This window comes from Haliotis asinina, chromosome 14, assembly GCF_037392515.1.
Source record: "Haliotis asinina isolate JCU_RB_2024 chromosome 14, JCU_Hal_asi_v2, whole genome shotgun sequence".
Classification (NCBI taxonomy): Eukaryota; Metazoa; Mollusca; class Gastropoda; order Lepetellida; family Haliotidae; genus Haliotis; species Haliotis asinina.
In genome coordinates, this window is record NC_090293.1 from 47,528,239 (window position 1) to 47,548,138 (window position 19,900).

At 38.8% G+C, this 19,900-nt stretch overlaps 1 protein-coding gene across 1 annotated transcript in view; it reads right to left on the reverse strand.

Moving 5' to 3' along the window:
- Positions 1 to 358: 358 nt before the first annotated feature.
- LOC137262156 (uncharacterized) overlaps positions 359 to 19,900 on the reverse strand; it is a 30,432-nt gene continuing 10,890 nt past the window's right edge. The window contains exons 16-35 of the mRNA XM_067799937.1: positions 17,780 to 17,902; positions 16,962 to 17,057; positions 16,090 to 16,147; positions 15,313 to 15,462; positions 14,814 to 14,893; positions 13,816 to 13,931; positions 13,041 to 13,145; positions 12,266 to 12,344; positions 11,281 to 11,395; positions 10,932 to 11,012; positions 10,594 to 10,703; positions 10,309 to 10,422; positions 9,268 to 9,429; positions 7,747 to 7,875; positions 7,294 to 7,424; positions 5,828 to 5,956; positions 4,809 to 4,932; positions 3,122 to 3,218; positions 2,764 to 2,871; positions 359 to 1,520 (exon numbers count right to left, since the gene is read on the reverse strand). Of these exons, the coding sequence (XP_067656038.1) occupies positions 1,447 to 1,520; positions 2,764 to 2,871; positions 3,122 to 3,218; positions 4,809 to 4,932; positions 5,828 to 5,956; positions 7,294 to 7,424; positions 7,747 to 7,875; positions 9,268 to 9,429; positions 10,309 to 10,422; positions 10,594 to 10,703; positions 10,932 to 11,012; positions 11,281 to 11,395; positions 12,266 to 12,344; positions 13,041 to 13,145; positions 13,816 to 13,931; positions 14,814 to 14,893; positions 15,313 to 15,462; positions 16,090 to 16,147; positions 16,962 to 17,057; positions 17,780 to 17,902 (2,181 nt within the window). The 3' untranslated portion in view covers positions 359 to 1,446. The remainder of the gene's footprint in view (positions 1,521 to 2,763; positions 2,872 to 3,121; positions 3,219 to 4,808; positions 4,933 to 5,827; positions 5,957 to 7,293; positions 7,425 to 7,746; positions 7,876 to 9,267; positions 9,430 to 10,308; positions 10,423 to 10,593; positions 10,704 to 10,931; positions 11,013 to 11,280; positions 11,396 to 12,265; positions 12,345 to 13,040; positions 13,146 to 13,815; positions 13,932 to 14,813; positions 14,894 to 15,312; positions 15,463 to 16,089; positions 16,148 to 16,961; positions 17,058 to 17,779; positions 17,903 to 19,900) is intronic.

Sequence of the window (19,900 nt, forward strand, 5' to 3'; positions counted from 1 at the left end):
CACGATCAGTGTGTATCTGTGGATTTGAACAATATCCATCCAATTTTGATATGATCAAGGGATGCAACTCAACACTTAATATGATTGAGAGAACCAGTGTCTCTCTGAACCTCAGTAACATCCCATGATGATCTATCTATCTGACAGTAAGTTGTAAAAAACAAGTCTGGACAAGACCATCCAGTGATTGCTATAACGAATATCGATCTTCGCAGTTGGCATGAGAGGACACCTGTCGATCCCGTTTGTCGCTCCACAGGACAAGCGTGGGATTCTGACCAGTTGTACTCCGGATCGTCATGTGTAGAGGAGGGGATAGCCTAACACGTTCAGTTAAACAGAAAGAGACGCCAAAACATTACATGGAAGAATTTATTTGGGAAAGTAAGAATGTATGCCATTTGAAATAACCAAATAATGTAAAACAAAACGTGAAACGTACATTACAGTAATTAGAACCACTAATTTAGTTCGTCATAAGCGTATTTCGTCACTGATTTCAGGGATCCCCCGAAAAAGTTCGTTATGTCCGTCAGTGTGTTATTGGCGTGTTCGTCATAAACGTAGTTTAATGTAGTATTTGGGAAACATAATATCACTGTCACATTTCGAGTTCGTGAAAGAAATCAGATTATTTTTTTCCTGAAATTTAGTTATCCGTTCTTGTTATTTTCAGTATTAGTTTTCGTTTTCCCTAATTTTGTTCTAGTATATATGCAAGGCTAATTATTTCTACTGTTGAAGTTTGATGGCATATGTACAACAGATCAAACATACGTGCGTTTAGAGGGATTCTTTTGTATCAGATTAGACCGATGCAGGTGAATAAATATTATAATAAGATACATACATGTATAAATTGTTGGTGAGCCGAACTTGCATTGTCATGACAATATCTAAGCCACGAAAGACATATTTAATGAACCAATAAGAAGCAGTGAATCACATAGCGGTTTTGAAATTTGCTACTTTCGAAAGCGAAATATGAAACATGTTATTGTTGCAGTGACCGTTTATCACAGATGTCAGTTGCATCGTTACGCAAATTTACAGATCGAATTAACCGCAACGACGATAGAATGATTGCTCTATAACTTCCGATGTCCTTCTGAATGTAAGGGAATTTGTTTAACTTACCATATAATTTTAAGGAGTGAAGATATTGCAACACTGACAGTGGATCAGGATTTGCAATCGCGTGGTGTTCAGTTTTCGGTTGCAATGTGTGAATATACAGAAACTATTTCATTCGGTTTGTTCAATCTTGGAATGACCTGTTCACCGACAAAATAATCTGATACTTATCAGATACTATGTGTAATTCACTAAACAAAGCAGTAGTACATGAAAATGCCTTGCTCAACGTGACATTTCAAATCTTCATATTTTCCCAATCTCCAGCTCTGATCTGTGCTCCACAAAGCTGATGACGTCAATCTGGTTGACCTAGGTCCCATACACTAACTGGGAGGTGTCAAGTTGGCAGACGGACTGTATGTGCTCCACTGTTGCTGGGCCGTCTACAATATAAAGATATCAATTCATCAATCAGTAGTGTTTCGCCATATATTCCAAATAACGTTGGATGAGTGTTTCTAGAGGTGTTAGTGTTTCTCTAAGCAACGGTTGTCTATTCACTCCTACCTGCTTACCTACCTACCCCACTCACTCACTCACTCACTCACTCACACAGTGGGCCAGTAGCCACCGTGGAACAACTTTATCATGTAACAACGGCTTTATAGTCTATTTAACGGTTTTCCTGTGCTGACCTATCTATAAGCCAATTCAGTGAAATTTAAGCAAATACAGTAAATAGTAAAACAAAATGTAATCAAAAACGGTGAACCGAAACATAAGCCGAAGCAGTGAACCAACATTTAAGCCAAAACGGTAAACCAAGATGTGAGCCAGTATAGTGAACAAAACTATATGCCAGTACAGGGACCAAAATATAAGTCAATACAGTGAACCCAAATATAAGCCAGTACAGCAAAACCGAAATATACGCTATTACAATGAACCGAAATATAAGCCAATACAGTCACCGACATTCATTGAATCCCGTGGTTCCAACCATGGTATATCAAAAGTCGATGTGTGCATAGTCACAAATTAAGTACCGACTGACCTGTTAACATATCCAGCAGGATGGCAACTCATTTGGTTATAAATTGATTAAATTAGATAATATACATAAGCCTGACATTTAATTTGCATTCGCGGTCATTTGAAAGGAGATTCCAAGACAGCCCTTAAGGATTTAGTTTTTGCCTCACCCACATTATTACCAACAAAATCTGGCACAACACAGCAAAATCACTTATGTAATAGTACCGCTCCCGTGGAAAAAAGTTGTTGGCCATTTTGTGCATTTTATCCTTCATGATTAATGGCAACTAGAACCAAACAATAGACTTTCAAAATGAAATATATCCTCACACGCAAATGTAACGCAAGCCAAGTATAAGGAATATATGTATGTAATTTTCAAGAAATATCGATTTAGGGATCCGAGACTGTCTCCAGTTTGGATAAAACAAATTTGCGTTTCTTATGCATGTGAGTATATATCACTCATGTATGCAATGGCCATATTCACGTTCACGTGTATCATTTAATAAAAATAGCCCCATCTACTCCGGAATGTACATTTGACAAATTTCGTTAGTGACGTATCTACTGAGTGACATTAAAGTTATTCAAATCTGTATAAAACAACCGATATTGCCTAAAAATGATAATGCTTTTCTTCATATTTACCGAGCCGGAAGAATGCGTCCTGTGAGATTTCCTTCCTTGCAGCCTCGATGGCATGTTTCACAGCAAACAACGCCGATGCGGACATACAGACGGGCGGTTCACCCACAGCTGAAACACAACAACTAAATATCAGATCTTTAGAGAAAATTTATCCATGACAAGAACTGCTATCAATGAAATACCAACATAAAATGAAATATCTATGATATGTCCGGAGATAAAATGTCGGCTTGTAATTTCAAGCATCACCCAGGATTGATTTTGTTGTGTGATACTGAGAGACTAACATGATATTTAAAATTAGGCAGTATTAACACAGGGTGTATTTTCATAAGCTTATAATGTGTGATGTCATTACCTTTTGCTCTCAGGACTCCACGAGGGTTGGGTGCATTCTTCAGTAACTGGATACGGAAGTCTATAGGAATGTCTTTTGGCATTGGAGGTTTGTATTCCTGTACAGACAGAACAGTTTGTTGCAAGGGTTTTGACTAGAGGGAGTTATATAACTATATATTCCTTAAAAAGCAGGGAAATTTAATTTACAATTTACGTTTGAAATAATTTGGAGATAAACCGGAGTCAAACAACATTCATGTAATAATATGAATGTTTTGAGATTACATCACCACTTGCACTTCCTTATGACCATAGCTGTTTGAAGTGAGTGAGTATATTTATACGCCGCACTCAGCAATATTCCAGCTATATGGCGGCGGCCTGTAAATGCTTGAATCTGGACCAGAGAATTCAGTGATCAACATCATGTCCATCGATCTGTGCTACTGGAAACTGATGACATGTGTAAACCAGGTCAGCTAGCCTGACCACCTAATCCCGTTAGTCGCCTCTTACGACAGGTATAGTTTCCTTTTGTGGCAAACATTGGTTACTGAAGGCCTCTTCTACTCCGGACCTTCACGGGTAAGTTGTTTGCACAGTTATTCCTCTTGAACAAGGATTGGTGTTTCAAGTAACTTTTCATTTTCAAACCGTTCAAAAAAAAAAAAAGGAAAAAAACCTCAACCATCCCCACCCTCCCCCGTCCCCCCAAAAACACCCCCCCCCCCCAAAAATCCCCCCCAAAACCCCAAACAAACCAAAACAAAAAACAAAACAAAACAAAACAAACAAAAACAAAAACAACCCCCCCCCCCCCCAAAAAAAAAAAAAAACCCGGCTAGATACAAACACTAATAACAGTGCGATGCAAGATGATTGTCCAAATTAATGGTCAACAGTGATTTAGCAACCCTCTTGAAGACCGTCTAAATCAAGCCTGACAACCCATGCATGTGTAGGTATCTACTTCGTTGTGCACGTGCACCCCATACCCCATTTAGGGGTGGTGATGAAAATAAAATGGTGGTTCATAAGATGCCTTCTAAGCGCTTATACGCCGTATCCAAATTGAAATTTCAGTTTCATCTGTTTTATAAAGAGAATAGTTACTCGTCTAAAATTGTCCGACCCACGTAAGAGTTCAATACTGACATGGAATCTAATCATGGTATCTCACATTTATACCTGTTTGGCAAAGTCAAAGTGAAGTCATAAACTAAAGGTGACCTTTGTGAACAGAATATCTACATGAAAGTGCAATACTTTTGATGGAATAATAAGAAAATAGTACATCTGCTGGAAAAAAAATCAATACATCTGCTGAACATTACAAATCCAATACATCTGATGGAAAATATAATTCTGTATATCTGCAGGAAAATAAAAATTCAGTACATCTTATGGAAAATAAAAAAGAATGTCAATACATCTCACACCTAGATGGTCTGTAGAATGGCCTGAATTTTTCATACACGTATTCAAGGAACATAATTATGTATTCTGCATTATGTAATACAAATGAAATCATGATTGTGTAAATCAAACAAATATTAGAAATATAGTTATTCCTTATGAAAAATGACACAACGAATCAGCGACCAAGAGATATTCTACAGACATCTTGGCTATCTCGTTGAAAAACAAATGTTTCATTTTGGTTAGGATTGAACATAATGATCATAACTTGAGCTAACGGTACTTACCCATGTTCCGTCTGTCAGGGCAGTGCCAGTTGCGGGGTCGAAGATCATCTCTTCAGTCAGCCAGTAGCCCAATCCCATCACAAAACCACCTTCAAGTTGTCCGACATCAATGTCTGGGTTTATGCTGAATCAAGTACAGGGTATTTACACATGTTAGATAAATGTGATGGGGACCTCGTATGACTTAATACGTTTGTCTCCTTTCTGTCAGTGGTAAGATATTGGTGATTTATTTATCACATCAAACTCATGCCTCAGTAACTTTTTGACAAACTTGGTACCACACATTAATTTACTAATTATCACCAAGCTAATTTATGTGGTATTCCACCACGACTGTATTGTCTCGTACACACACACACACACACACAGAGACAGAGAGAGAGAGAGAGAGAGAGAGAGAGAGAGAGAGAGAGAGAGAGACATACACTGGCACTGGACACCTTACGTCCTTCACTATACGTCTCACCTCAATCAACAAATTAGTCTCTGCTTGTAGCACGTGTATAATTGATCCGAGCTAGTATTGGTTCTCAGCAACACATGATTGTCGTAAGAGGCGACTAGCGAGTTCGGATGGTCAAACCCACAGATTACCGTCATCGTTTCGTAGATCGATGCTCATGCTGTTGATCATTGGATTGTCTGGTCCAGACTCAATTATTGCGGTGTTAAACAACAATCAAGGGACTAATCTGTACGTCTGTTGTGAGACATGCGGGAATAGCAGTGAAACAAGATGTCCCTTGTGTCGGTCTTACCTCTCTTCGCAGTCATAAAAGATGTCCACTCTGTTGGTCTTATCCCTTTTCACAATCATACCGGATGTCCGCACTGTTAGTCTCACCTCTCGCAATAGTCATACAGGACGTCCACTCTGTTGGTTTTACCTTTCTCCACAGTCATACAGTATGTTCGTTCTGTTGGTCTGACTTTTTTCCACAGTCATACAGAAGATCCACTCTGTCGGGCTTACCTCTCTTCACAGTCATACAGCATATCTGCTCTATTGTTCTTACCTTTGTCCACAGTCATACAGTAAGTCCACTCTGTTGATCTGGTTCTCCCCGGTCAAGATGTCCACCTCGACTTCGGTGCACGTGGCACCGTAAATGTTGTAGTCACTGAAATCTCCGGTTGGGTATGTTCTGAAAATGACAATATCAACAGGCGTCTAGCGACTTCAATATCGTATTGTAGAATAGCCTTCTATGTGTAAAAATCAGAACATCACCTGTGTTCGAATTCGGACAGTCGAACACTTGAGCAAAGTGATCATAATTTGATTTGTATCTTGCATCCTGCTGAAGGGTTCTCAAGATGCACTACACAACAACTCATGTTATCCAGTTACATGATACATTAATTTCATCTTCGGTGTAAGGTTACTTACAGCATCGACTGTCGACATCTTGTCTTGACAATGACAATGACAATGACAATGATAATGACAATGACAATGACAATGGCAATGACAATGACAATGGCAATGACAATGACAATGACAATGACAATGACAATGACAATGGCAATGACAATGGCAATGACAATGATAATGACAATGACAATGACAATGACAATGGCAATGACAATGACAATGACAATGACAATGACAATGGCAATGACAATGACAATGGCAATGACAATGACAATGACAATGACAATGATAATGACAATGACAATGGCAATGACAATAATAATGACAATGACAATGACAATGGCAATGACAATGACAATGGCAATGACAATGACAATGACAATGACAATGACAATGATAATGACAATGACAATGGCAATGACAATAATAATGACAATGACAATGACAATGGCAATGACAATGACAATGGCAATGACAATGATAATGACAATGACAATGATAATGACAATGACAATGACAATGATAATGACAATGACAATGACAATGACAATGACAATGACAATGGCAATGGCAATGACAATGACAATGGCAATGACAATGGCAATACTTTATTACCCCTAGGGGAATTCTTTTTACATGTAAATGTGAACACATATGAGATTCTTAAAAGATAAATAACTACATACAGATTAAGATACGTAAAACGACAACAAAGACTGACAGTCAACAGTCATTTAAAAGGCGGATACTTGATGGAATAAAAGAATTTTGAACTCTTTTAGTTTTAAACAGGGGCATTTGGTAACGCCGAGCTGAAGGTAAAAGATTGTATTCTTGGAATGCAAAGTTTAAAATTGTGGTCTCATTCACACGGTTGACACATGCCATCGCATCCCATTTGGGTAGATTGGTAATCATGCCTTTGATCACAAGACTGTCTGGTACATATTTACAGACCATAGCCATAAAGATGGGATATTGTTGAGTGCAGTGTAAAACTAAACTCACTTCTATCTCACCTTGCAGCAGCACATCCATGGCGTCATCAGTCAAAATATTAGTTACAGTGGATTTGATCGCAAATTTTCGTAGGTGGGACATACGTACGCGCATCTGGCTGACAAGTCTACCCCCTGGGCGTAGCATGTAGCTGCAAGCTGTTGCCAGGTTGGGTTCGACATCTTGGCTTTGACCGGGGCCATCCGGGCCTTTAGTTGTTGACAACACTGTAAGACTCCCTGTAACAAAACACTTTACGTTAGTGATCAGACGGTTAGCAGACTTCCGTCACGAAGGATATAAGGAATAGATCATTTCAGTGTCAGGGTGAAGATCACGCGACAATGTTCACCGTCCACAGTGCGGTGTAACGGTCATCATTCTGAGACACGAAGGAGATGGTTTTGAGACAAATGTGTATGTTGTCTCCCCAACTATCCAACTTCATAAGTGTGAATGGTGTAAATATAAGCATATACAAGCTTCATAGTTGTGTTACATATGACAAGAAAATGACAATGAGCTGGCTTTAATGCATTTAAAGACACGAGATGTATGTACCAATGCGTTGATATCCGAGGTGATGCTTCCGCCGGTAGTGAAGGAGTTGGAGTCAGCCAGGGTAGTCGTTGGCTTCACCTTGATCGTGTCCATTGGGATACCCAACTCATAGGCACATATCTGTATCATCTGTAATTTAGAAGTTCTTATCGTGTTAACTCCTTACGTGTAGACAGATGCGCACTTTCTGTCTCTGGATTGTCTTAACCAGATTCAAACTATTTACAGTCCATCACCATTCTGTGTGAATGCTGGTGAATGTGGTGTTAAGGCACTTTATCACCCCGCACTTCTCTAAAAATAGATAAGTAAATAAATAACTCAATGATACTAACTATAGGCCTTCGGGGAAGCTATAATATAATCTATTCGCAAAAGAACCATATGTATTAAGATTACAATAGTGAATTAAAAAGTTCGAATGAATTTGCATGAAGTCCACTCTCGAGCTTCTACAGGCCGTAAATTCTTTCAAGCAAACCCCATGAAGTTATGTCCCTTGGTACGCTCTTTTTCGAATACCGTACGCTCAACTTTTGATTGAATCAAGTTCTGCAAACACGACGATTGTTTACATCCATATATGACAAAACCTTCAAACTTCAGGCAAGTCGTAAGGGATATAAAGCCTTTTATGGAATCAATATCAAGCTAAAATGAATGCCTCAACATGGGTCAGAATGTTGTCAAAATATGTGACAGTGTGCCTTTAAATTAGATAACTATCAAACTCTATGCTACTGGACAGAGCATATCCATCCATATCAGGGCTGTGGTATTGCCATTGTTAGACTTGACAGTGATTCTTCATTGTAAGCTATGGGATTGTTGTTTAAGGTTTCAATCAGTTTACCAGTCTATGGCCTGGGGACCAACAAATGCATGCCATGATGACATTATGCTAGTAGCACTACCATTCAACTCACAGAGCCTGACCATCCAATACCGTTTTACAAGACACATATGGATTCTGATGTCCAGTGTATTCTGGTCCTGAGCTATCTTATGTCAGTGTGGGTTTGTGTAGACTTTGTTTCCTGTATGAATGAGTGAGTGAGTTTGGATTTACCGCTTTTAGCAATATTCCTGCAATAGCAAAGTGGGTCAGTGGGCTTCACACATTTTACACATCTGGGGAATCGAAACATGACTGAGATGCCGTTTAGACAATTACTGTGGCACTGCCTCTTTAACAAGTTTTAATGCTGTACATACCACCACCTTTATAAGTGCCCACTGAACTATAAAAAGATAAAAATAAAAAAGAATATATTATCCATGCTACCATGATACCATTGTTCAAGTAATCGTCATCAAAACCAAAGAACCCGACCTGTCGATATCTTTTCACTCGGGTCTGGACAGTGATGTATTCTGATCCCCAAACCACACAAGATGTCACTGGGTTTTGTGTATGTATCAGAGTAGTCTTTTATGACTGAGACGCACAATTTAATACTAAGGTGTTGAGTTCGTTAATGGAAGTGCACATATGAGCTACTGTATTATCAAACTGAGAACCTTCATGTTTATTCCCTGTCCCATTTCCACTCCCCCGATGGAGATGGCCACGGATCCGTCACCGTGGTAGATGGTCATGTACACGTTGTAGGTGGCGTGAATGTAGTCCACGTTCCATCGGAGAGGCATTACCGCGATTCCCCTCTTCTTCCATCTGTTGGCCTGAAAGTCAAATTGTGAATGACAGGAAAAACTTTGCGCATATGATGTATTTTCTGGAGCACTTTCTCAGTTCAGGTACTACATCATTAGAATTTGCATAAAATTGTTTGTAATAAGTCTTATAAGTAAGTGAGTAAGTCAAGTCTTACACCGCTGTTAGCAGTAGTCCAACAATACCACGGTGGGGGAACACCAGAAAGCATATTTTTCTGGACATCCAATGAAAGGAAGCGTCTTTATGTTTAACGTGATTAAAACTGTACTTTGTTTATTTTCTGTGACATTTTATAATTTTATTGAAACACTTCGGTAGCTTTTACGTTGACGTGACACTTGAAAACAACACCAGGTAGGTGGTTAGTATGGCAAAACATATACAACACGGCACACAGTCATTTGGAATATCAAGAGTACAGGTATCCTCTCGATAAAAAGTCCAATAAGCATTTGGATTATTGCAAGTGTCTTGAGTGTGAATTCTAGGCGCAACTGACCTTTGTACATCCAGTACGGAAGAAGCCACATCGCAAATGAAAATGTGACTGAACGTTATCCCCTCAGTTGTTAAAAATCACGTAACAGCTTGATCGTTGGAGAAAGTTTGCGATGAGTCAGTTTCTAGTTGGGGAATTACGAGGGAGATCTGAGTACTTTAATTTTCTGAACACTGACGTCTGAGTTAACCTTCGCGCTTTTAAACGTACCGTAAACAGAAATATTTACAGAAAAGAACGTAATAGGTTCTGAAGCAGCCGCTGGGATATATCGATCTTCGTACGGGAATAACCACTCTGACTGTTGCCTGGTTAACGTGATTGAGCTGATGCCAGATTCCAATCATCAAAACCCATTTAGAGTAAATATGGTAACTACTTATACCTGGTTGAATGCTGCAACCTGCTGTTTTCTAGCCGTGACATTGGCTGAGGTCTCGAGCTGAGACACAATTTGCTGAATGTCGCAGTACTTCAAAACTATTCCGTTGACAGTTGTCTGAGGAAAAATAAAGAAAAAAATGTCTGTTTTCATCGGTCAGAATTGAAAATGACTTACCAATCATTTCACCACTGTTGCAGTATGTTGCTCTTGACGCTATTCTAAAACAAATACTTGTTTAATAAATTACATTAATTTAGCGGGATGAGTTGTTTGGCATCAACTCACCTGGCCTTTGTTGAACAGGTTCAGTTTCCGGAACTCCAGCGGATCCATATTCAATTCTTTGGCGGCGTGATCCATCATTGTCTCCATGATGAAGATGGATGGGCAAGATCCTGGAAGAAAATATGACATGTTAGCCCTACTGCTGAATCAAGCGTCAAACAAACATTCTCATGAAATAGTACGAATTGAGTCTTCCACTCCGTCTTGAGACCAATAGTAGTAATATGAGCAATAACGTTTCTTACGTGTGTACGAAGCATTTATGCTGATGACCCTAGATCGTAAATCTGGAATCGATTAGATTCTACTTGTATTCATGTGTTTGGCGTTCGGATTACCTGGTGACCTGCAGTATGTGTTTGTAGGGAGATTTGTCTTCAGTGCTACTGGCGTGAAATCCCACGCAGGGCAATAGTAAGCTGAAAAGATTGGACACATGCGTTAATAATACGTAGTGCAGAGTTGGGTTCACTAAAGGCATATTTACGATGGTGATTTACCGTTGCAAGGGCCAGATGTTGAGAGATTGAAACATAAAGGATTGCTGTTCAGATACGCCAAAAGGTACATCATTAAAGCTTCGTCTTACAAAGGATCTATGAAAATATTCAGAAAGATAAAAGAGTCAGCGATATTAGAAAATTCTAAACGATCATTTCGTAAAGTATTAATGTACTGATGTCTCACCGTTGTCCATAAATGTAGGATATTGATTAAGGGTACAGTCGTTGGGTGATATTCCACAGTCGGCATGGGCCGTCAGTTGGATCCCATTCAATTTCCCATCATTGTTGACACCGATCTGGTTTCAGACAAACAATTGATTGCATACAACACTGACAAACATGTCAAACATATGGGTGCAAGGACTTTGTGATATATAACAGTTGTTCTAATCATATCCATATATTGATTTCTAGATCTCTATATATGCTAATTCGTCTTGTCATCTGAGGTATGAGATCAGTTAACAGGATCATCCATTCTAATCCATACTAATGTCAAGAATATTTTTTTTACATTTCATGGTAGGAAATATTGTTTGGTATGAATACATGATTACCCACTGACCATATGTACATAAATATACAAATGGTTCAGTAGTGACCGGGGAAGGATACATTTCAATACTGATTTTAACAACTCTCCCCCACCCCGCACACACACAACCACACACACACACACACCTTTGCAAGTAGGACAATAAAAATAACATAAATATATTCAATACGTATATAGTAAAATAAAATGAAATACCCTAAACTTATCAAAACTTTGGAAACGAACAGCAAAATGCCACTGAATTGATTAGTTGATCTCAGAGTGACAAATATGTGTTAAAGTACATGAAAGTGAATGAATGAGGGTTATCACTCGAAAAAACTCAAATCACTAAATTTTTGTGCTTGAAAAGTCCTTGCGTGCAGACTTGATCTCGTCGTTCTATGGCTGAAATAGTACCGATGCGGCTTAAAACACAACTCAGTTCAACTAAAAAATGGTTGCTTTGAGACAGTGTTTTGTTGTAACAAAAAATGAAATGATCGAAGTAACATATCTCTGCTGAAGTGTTGTTAGAACCTTGAATTAAACCGATACTGCATCTTATGCCACCATTACGCATGAGATATGCAGGCATGCAACAGCCATGTTCTGTGAATGTGTCCCTTACTGTATAATTCGCCAGGTAGGGCAAACGTTTTCCAACTGTCTTCATGTTGGTGTGGAAGTTCATCTCCAGGCGGACAGGCCTGAAAGTTGCAATAATAACAGTATTCAGCGCAGTTTTTCATCGTTGAGTGTTTTGTTTCTGTCATTAATCGGAAACGAACTCATTAATGTATTCAATTTCCGTTTTACATCAAAATCGCACATATTCACGCGTGCACTCTTATGCAATCTTCAAAAAATGTAGAGGAACTTCGTTCTTTAATTTACGATTGAAAAAAACTGGGAATCATTCAATGCTGATATGATAATAAAGAATGATTTCAGAGTATATCACCACTTGCACTTCCTTATATCTATAGTTTTTTGTAACCGCTCCTGAAAGTATTACATTAAATTTGCATGTGCACGATTTTCATTTAAACAAAAAAACAACAAATAAGGAAAAACAAAAGCAAACAAATACCACACCCCCCATACAAACAAACAAACAAACAAACAAACAAACAAAAACCACAAGAAACAAATACTGACAACAGTGTGATGCATGAAGATTGTCAAAATCCCATGCCTTGTGTTTAGGAGTGGTGATAAAACGAAACGGTGCACATGGTGAGTTCATAAGATGGCTGTCTTTCAGAAGTTTGTTAAGTTCCTATCGAAAAGGAAAGGTCATGTTCCCCTACTTGTTTAAAGAGTATATTAACATACAGTTGGATACTTGAGATATTAGATAAACAATAACAACGGTAATTCACTTGATCGTGCATTCAACTCACCTTCTCATCACATGCGTGGCGAGAGCTGTGGCACACGCTGTTAGGTTGGCACGAGTTATCCTCCCTCCAAAGGATCCTCCAAGACGTTTGACCTTGATGCTTACGCTTAAAAAGGTGAGTCAAAACCTGATCACTGGAGATGGTAAAGCTCGTTTACAGTGACAAGAAAAGATTTTGATTAAGAGTAGTGTGTTACGCCGCCTTGAGCAATTTTCTTAGCACTAACGTAGCCCAGTGCTCGTGAAACAAATCGACAGTAGCGCTACGTCTATATTAAAGAATGGGAGTTACCATCGTCTTAGTGCGAAGTTCGCAGTGTGAAATGAGAACCTGATTTTTTAACTTCTCTTAGCACTACGTTAGTCGTCACTGCCATAGATTAACATTAAGCTACGACTATCTTAGCACTAAGAGAGCTTCGAAGATTTAGGCCCTAAGGCCCTTTTCCCAAAGAGACTGTAGCACTACGGCTGCCGTAACTCCTATACTGTGGTGTACTCCTATACACAGGCTTACGACAGTCGTAGTTACGATAGTTTTCTGAGAAGGAGCCCTGGGCCTATGTTTTCGAAGTTCTCTTAGCGCTAAGATAGTCGTACATGACATACATTAAGTCGTGACTCTCTTAGCGCTAAGACAGCGCTTAAAATCTAAGTCCTGTTTGACTGAGGCTGCACATTGTCGCTACTGACTGACTCCAGTATGTAATACAGACTCTTTAAAAAGGCTTGTCTAACAAATGAACAACACTCAACGAGAAAGAGTAAACTGGTACCTGCTTTCCTTGATATTAAGGACTCTGGCTACGGCCTGTTGAACAAGATCTGACCACTGCGTGGCACACTGCAGACGGACCCCTACACCGTCCTCGTCTGGGTAGCACAGACAGATCTACAGACATACCATTATACATTTTGTATCATGCAAGGATATATTATACGTAGACGTATATTTTATAGCTAATACCAGCCATACAAGGGGATGATAAGAATAGGAAATCTTTCTCGAGTGTCTTTGGATATAAAATATGTCACCAGTAGTTGATATATATCATCGAGTGGTGACATATTTTATATCAAAAGACATGAGGAGAGATTCTGTTTATCATCCAGTATCATATTTAATTCGTCGTTTAAGAGAAATTAAAAATGAAACATCACCTGTATGAAATTCATTTGAAGACTTTCGTATGAACACGTCCAAGTGAACAGGATATGATAAAAGAGGAACATCATTACGTCATGAAATAACAGACCCATAAAAAGCAGTACTTAGGTCTATTCTGCATGGCATAAGTTTTACACTTTTTAGGTCGTAAGAACAAATCATAACAATTAACGCAATGTTGTGGTCATCTTGTTTGTTTATGTGTATTGCATAAAAAGCAGGACATGGTAACCGTATTTCCCATATCAACCGACGCACGTAATAAATAATTTGTCCATGAATATCGGCACATGTTATGGTGAATATACCATTAGAAACGTAAGTAGCCAATCGTAAAATAGTGAAAAATAACTTCACATCACTGATTAAATATATAAAAAACTAACTAAAAACGTTGCAAAACTTACAAAGTAATTTGAAAACATATCAGCAACGTCAGTAAGTAATATGTACAGCTGTTCATACTTTTTTATTTTTATTGTGTGTGTGGCTTTCTTTCAGGTATCCAGGTATGGACCTGACTGGAATGTTACTGAAAGTGTGGGAACTACTCTTGTCTAAATATGTAACACACATGTTAATGTCATCATTATATATACCACCTACCTGTGACTCCAGGTGAAAGTGGGCCTGTTGCTTAATCTTGACGGTGCCTGTAATCGTTTTGTCGGATCCTGCTATTGCAGCTGTAAAAAGAGAACATTTCCGTCTTCTGTTCAACATTTTGCGTACATTCACAGACTGAGATACAGTTTTTTTTATTTCGTAACATCGCCCTCTTGACATACTTCCTGCACTTTCGTGAAACTTTGGTCAATATTTGAATTTTAATCTGACTTTAAAAGAAGAGCTGAACAGTATATACGTAACTTGGGAGCTTTGGAATTACAAACTTCATGCCATAGTTAGTAGACATTTTGTACTTGTTTGAAGTAATTGTCAGCCGATGTTCGTCCCATCGGAATAATACATGTACTGAACCAAATAATTCAGATACTTACATCCTTACAGGAGTGAAACAATATAATTAGGTATTTAAATTGAAAGTATATTTATAAATAAATTCAGTTTGGTATATTCAGACAACTACAAAATGTTGGATTACCTGCAGCATCACCAATTTTAAACCCCTTGGCAGCATTTGGAAATATGGATTTCTTCTGGATAGCATCTTCCAATGTAAGGATCGGAGGCTGGACGTTCTTGTAGGTCACCTTCACCATGCTGGCTGCTGTGTCTGCTGTGAGTTTGTCCACTGAAAACACATTTGCACAAGTGTTTCGATGCCATTTGAATGGTTGATGGAAATTATTCTTTGGGTATATGTTTCTGTGCACGAATGAAACATATCATGGCTGGTGGTGGGCGAATGTTTCCTGACTTGCAAATATTAATCGGAGTGTTTTCGAATAATATTTCTAATTTCTTGCTGCAACATAAGGGGTTTGTTTCTTGCTGCAGCATAAGAGGTTTGTTTCTTGCTGCAGCATAAGAGCTTTGTTTCTTGCTGCAGCATAAGGGGTTTGTTGTGTGTTAATTAATAAACAATCCGTATACACACTCACACACACACGCGTGCACACACAGAGGCACGCACACACATGCACAGATGCTGTACAACTGCTGGGCTGTTGAGCACTGTGCAACATTTTGCCAGAAGATATCAGAGTAAGTCAAACACTTGATGTCTTCATATCAAAACTAAAGAGTCAGTTTTGGACACAAAACATAAATGCAGTGCCACGGGGATTAGTTCTATAAAAAAGAACAACAATATTTTGGGCTTCACTCATTGTACCCATGTGGGAAATCAAACCCGGGTCCTCGGCTTGAGATGACGGTATAGTCCATATATTTAGTTATTCATGCCAAGGAACTCTACCTGCAACAATGATACCGATTGGCTGACCACTGTACTCCACCCGTCCACTGCAGAATAGCTGGTGACATGAAAGGGACATAATGTTTAACAGATGAAATTAATTCCCTAGTACTGCACAATAGCCAGGTTATGAAATAAGACCCGTCCGACAACCCGAAACGTGGTAGATTTCTGATGAACGGTCTAAAATTTAGTTACCCAGCCCTATGGTCTGGTAAACAATTTATATGTTCCACACATCTGAGTAAATTCACCATATTTTGGCTACCAGTCCTCATGTCTGAATGGGTTTTTGGCTTCTTTCATACACTGACAATGGGCACCTACTGCCACATTTTGAGTAGCACTTTATCTGTAGTGGATTTAACGCTATATGTGACTTAAACAGATATGGCACGTCCTTATTACAAAGAAATACATTCTTATTCTATGTAAATGATATTTTTACATTTTTGTTTCTGGACGGAAATGAACTCTTATCCATTATAAGAGGTACTAAATGTATAATTTTATGACCAAATTGGATGTTGTCTGAGAAAAATCACATTCAGTATTTAGTAGTAATAAATGCCAGCATACTGCTCACAACTTTTGTTTTTTGAACGCCCCAATGTGAATATCACACGTGAAGATTGTGTCTCCATTGCTTGATAAAACTATTGACAACTTTTAAATTTGAAGCTTGAATAAACAGTCTTTCAAATGGTGTGTATCAAAAAGATGTAACAAAATGAGGACATGTTGCCTGGAATTCAGTTGATCGAAGGAACATAACATATTCACAGAGGATGGTATCTAAATAACACCAATCTATTACAGAGAAACATAAGAAATTGAGATAGCGCATTTCTTGTACATATTCCTGTCATTACCTCCTCGACGCCTGCAGCCGTAGCTTCCCTGAAGTTGTTCACACCCCCGGTTGGTATATCCGCTGCAGATATATACTTCAGCACTCCTGGATAGTTCTGTGCCAAAAGAGACACAGAGATGAAATATTAAACCACATACTTTTCTTATTTCCGAAATTCTCTCTCCATACTGCTTGTATCCATGTCCTATTATTGGCCTATAAACACAAACTAGTTGAAAACAATGGTGTCCCTTGCCAAATTGGATGTTCAACGATTTGCTGACCATGGATCGTTGAACATCACATACTGTGAAACCGGAGCACCTTATCCGTGGTTTCAAGCATAAATGTCACTGTTCGTTACCGAAACCAGATTTATATCGTGTTACCTTAATGCAATGATAAAGCAAAATTAGTGCTCAAATTGTGTTAAACTCAATCCCACTCAACCGTTTGTAGAGCTATGGAAGCAAAATATTGCCCTTGAGTTCATGCTTTCATCTTTCAACGGCTTCAGTTGTTGTTTTTTAAGACTGAGATGTCAAATGATCGCAAACCAGTTAATATATCCAGTGGAACACTGTTTTGGATATTGATACCACTTTTATGTGACCAGATGAAAGTATGCAGCTGACAGTTGATAGAGCAGTGTATCTCTGTAGAAGTCGTTCTGAAATGTTGCGCACATTTTGCTGGCGCGGCCAATAGCTATCACACAGGGGTTATGACAGGGAATATGTCATCGTTAAACATTCATAATATGCTGTGACAAAGTGAAAAGATTCCTGCGATTTGTCAGAGGAATATTGGTAATGTGAATTTCATCTCTTTGGTTACCATGGCTACTGAGGTGTCGACAGTATCAATCTCTGCGTTGCCAACGGTGCTGATGACGAATGATGCACACACTTCATTTGGAACTGGAGGAATGTCACCAACGTACTGGACCCGTCCTGAAGTCTGAAACATTATACATCACAAAGACGTGGATGAGACAAGGACATGTCATAGAGACGAGACAAAGATATCTTTTGTAATCACTGGACATTAAGCTCCACTGATTGTCTTACTGTCCTTGGATGGCTCCTTATTTTGAACCACACCCCGAAGTGTAGTCGTTTGTAATATAGAAAGCCGTTGTTGTATAAATAGAGATTAATACACGAGCGAGTGTGTTATATTGTGTTTACGAAACGAGGGTCAGAAAAATCCATATTTCCCGAGCGAGAGCGAGAGCGAGAGTGAGGGAAATATGAATTTTTCTGACACTCGTTTCGTAAACACAATATGACACACTCGCTCGTGTGTTAATTTATTTATTATCCATTTGTATCTAACTTTTTATGTCTAAACAGCTAAGTCCGCGTAAAACGAAATCAGCAGTTGTAAAGGTCAAGGTCGCGTAAGAATACAGTGATACGGCACTATGGATGTAAACTCCCTGTGTACTGCTAATAAGAGCGCGACATATTGACTAACTACTCGTGCACGAAGGCAAAAAATACAAACACATTTTGAATTAAAATTTAATCTTTATCAACTGAAGTAACAGTAAGAATTGTATAACTGGAAACATTGTTAATGGGAAAGTTATTCGTCGTCAGATGAGTCACTGAGAGGAGAGCGAGCAACACGGCGACGGTTTGTAACTGCTCTGTCTCACTTACTGCCATAGAAGACTTGTTAATTTTGATGTGGAATGTTTGTGTTTGTGTACGACATGCATTGGGATGTTAGATTTATGTCGGACAAACTGCCGATGACGGAGCGATTGTAGGCGCGCGACGCAAGCATGGAAACATGGCAAGCTGATTTCCGGTCGAGGACAACAGATTTCCCACTTTCCCAGTGTTGTGCATCAGAAAGGCGTGAATAATTGTTTACACTCTGTACATTTTCATGTCCAGACACTTGCATGATTTGCTCTGGAGCTACGTTATTGCCTTGCAACTTCTGAATCAAATGTTTGCGGTCACTGTAATCAGTTAGGCGTTTGTCGCCAGTGACGTGTGCTACCCTTGTCGTTATCGAGCCGAGTTCATTTTTACCTTTTCTTGAAATCTCATATCAATAAACACGGTGTGTGAAACATTTTTTGCTGGTAAAGTTTTGTATTTGATACAAATGTATTTCATTGGTTTGCCCTCGTAGTAGAGAGACAGAACATTCGTAGTAAATTTGTAGTAAAACGTTATGAATGAAAAAAGTAGTTCCACATTCATATGGAGGTCATGGTCGGATAACTGACCAATGAAATTCGTTTTAGGGTTTATTAGACGTGTGCAACACATGATTGTTATGTACTCGGTTATGTTTCACTGTATGGATAATAATACTATTTAATATCCACACAGAGAACCTTTAATGATGCAGACAGTAACACGAATACGTAAGTGACCGAGTTAAGTTTAACGTCGCAATTAGCAATATTCCAGCTGTATGGCGGTTAGTAATCTGTAAGTAATCAAGTCTGGACCAGACAATCTAGTGATCAATAGCATGAACATCCATCTACACAACTGATGTAAGATCACCTGATCCCGCTAGTCGCCTATAAGACAATCACGGGCTACTGAAGATCAGTTCTAATCCGGATCTACACGGGTCTGGATACGTAAGCATATTTGCAAAACTTTGTCACATCTATTACAACCCTGTTTAGAATATGTCCAGGGATGCGTCGATACTACACACAGCTACGGTGCCTAAAATAGCTGCTGGTTTCCTCTTAGCCTGAATAACGTGGTATTTAGTTATTCGATAATTAATTATGTATTAAATAAGTAAGCCTAGATATGCTTTTCTATGAAATGATTGACTCGAAGGGTGGCATGGCTGAACGGTCGAAACCTGCGATGGCCATTCAGTGTCATCATAAGATGACAAGGTGACAAGATGACGATCAATGTTCTGTGGAACAATACGTTCACGTGCCAACAAATAAACATCAGATTATCA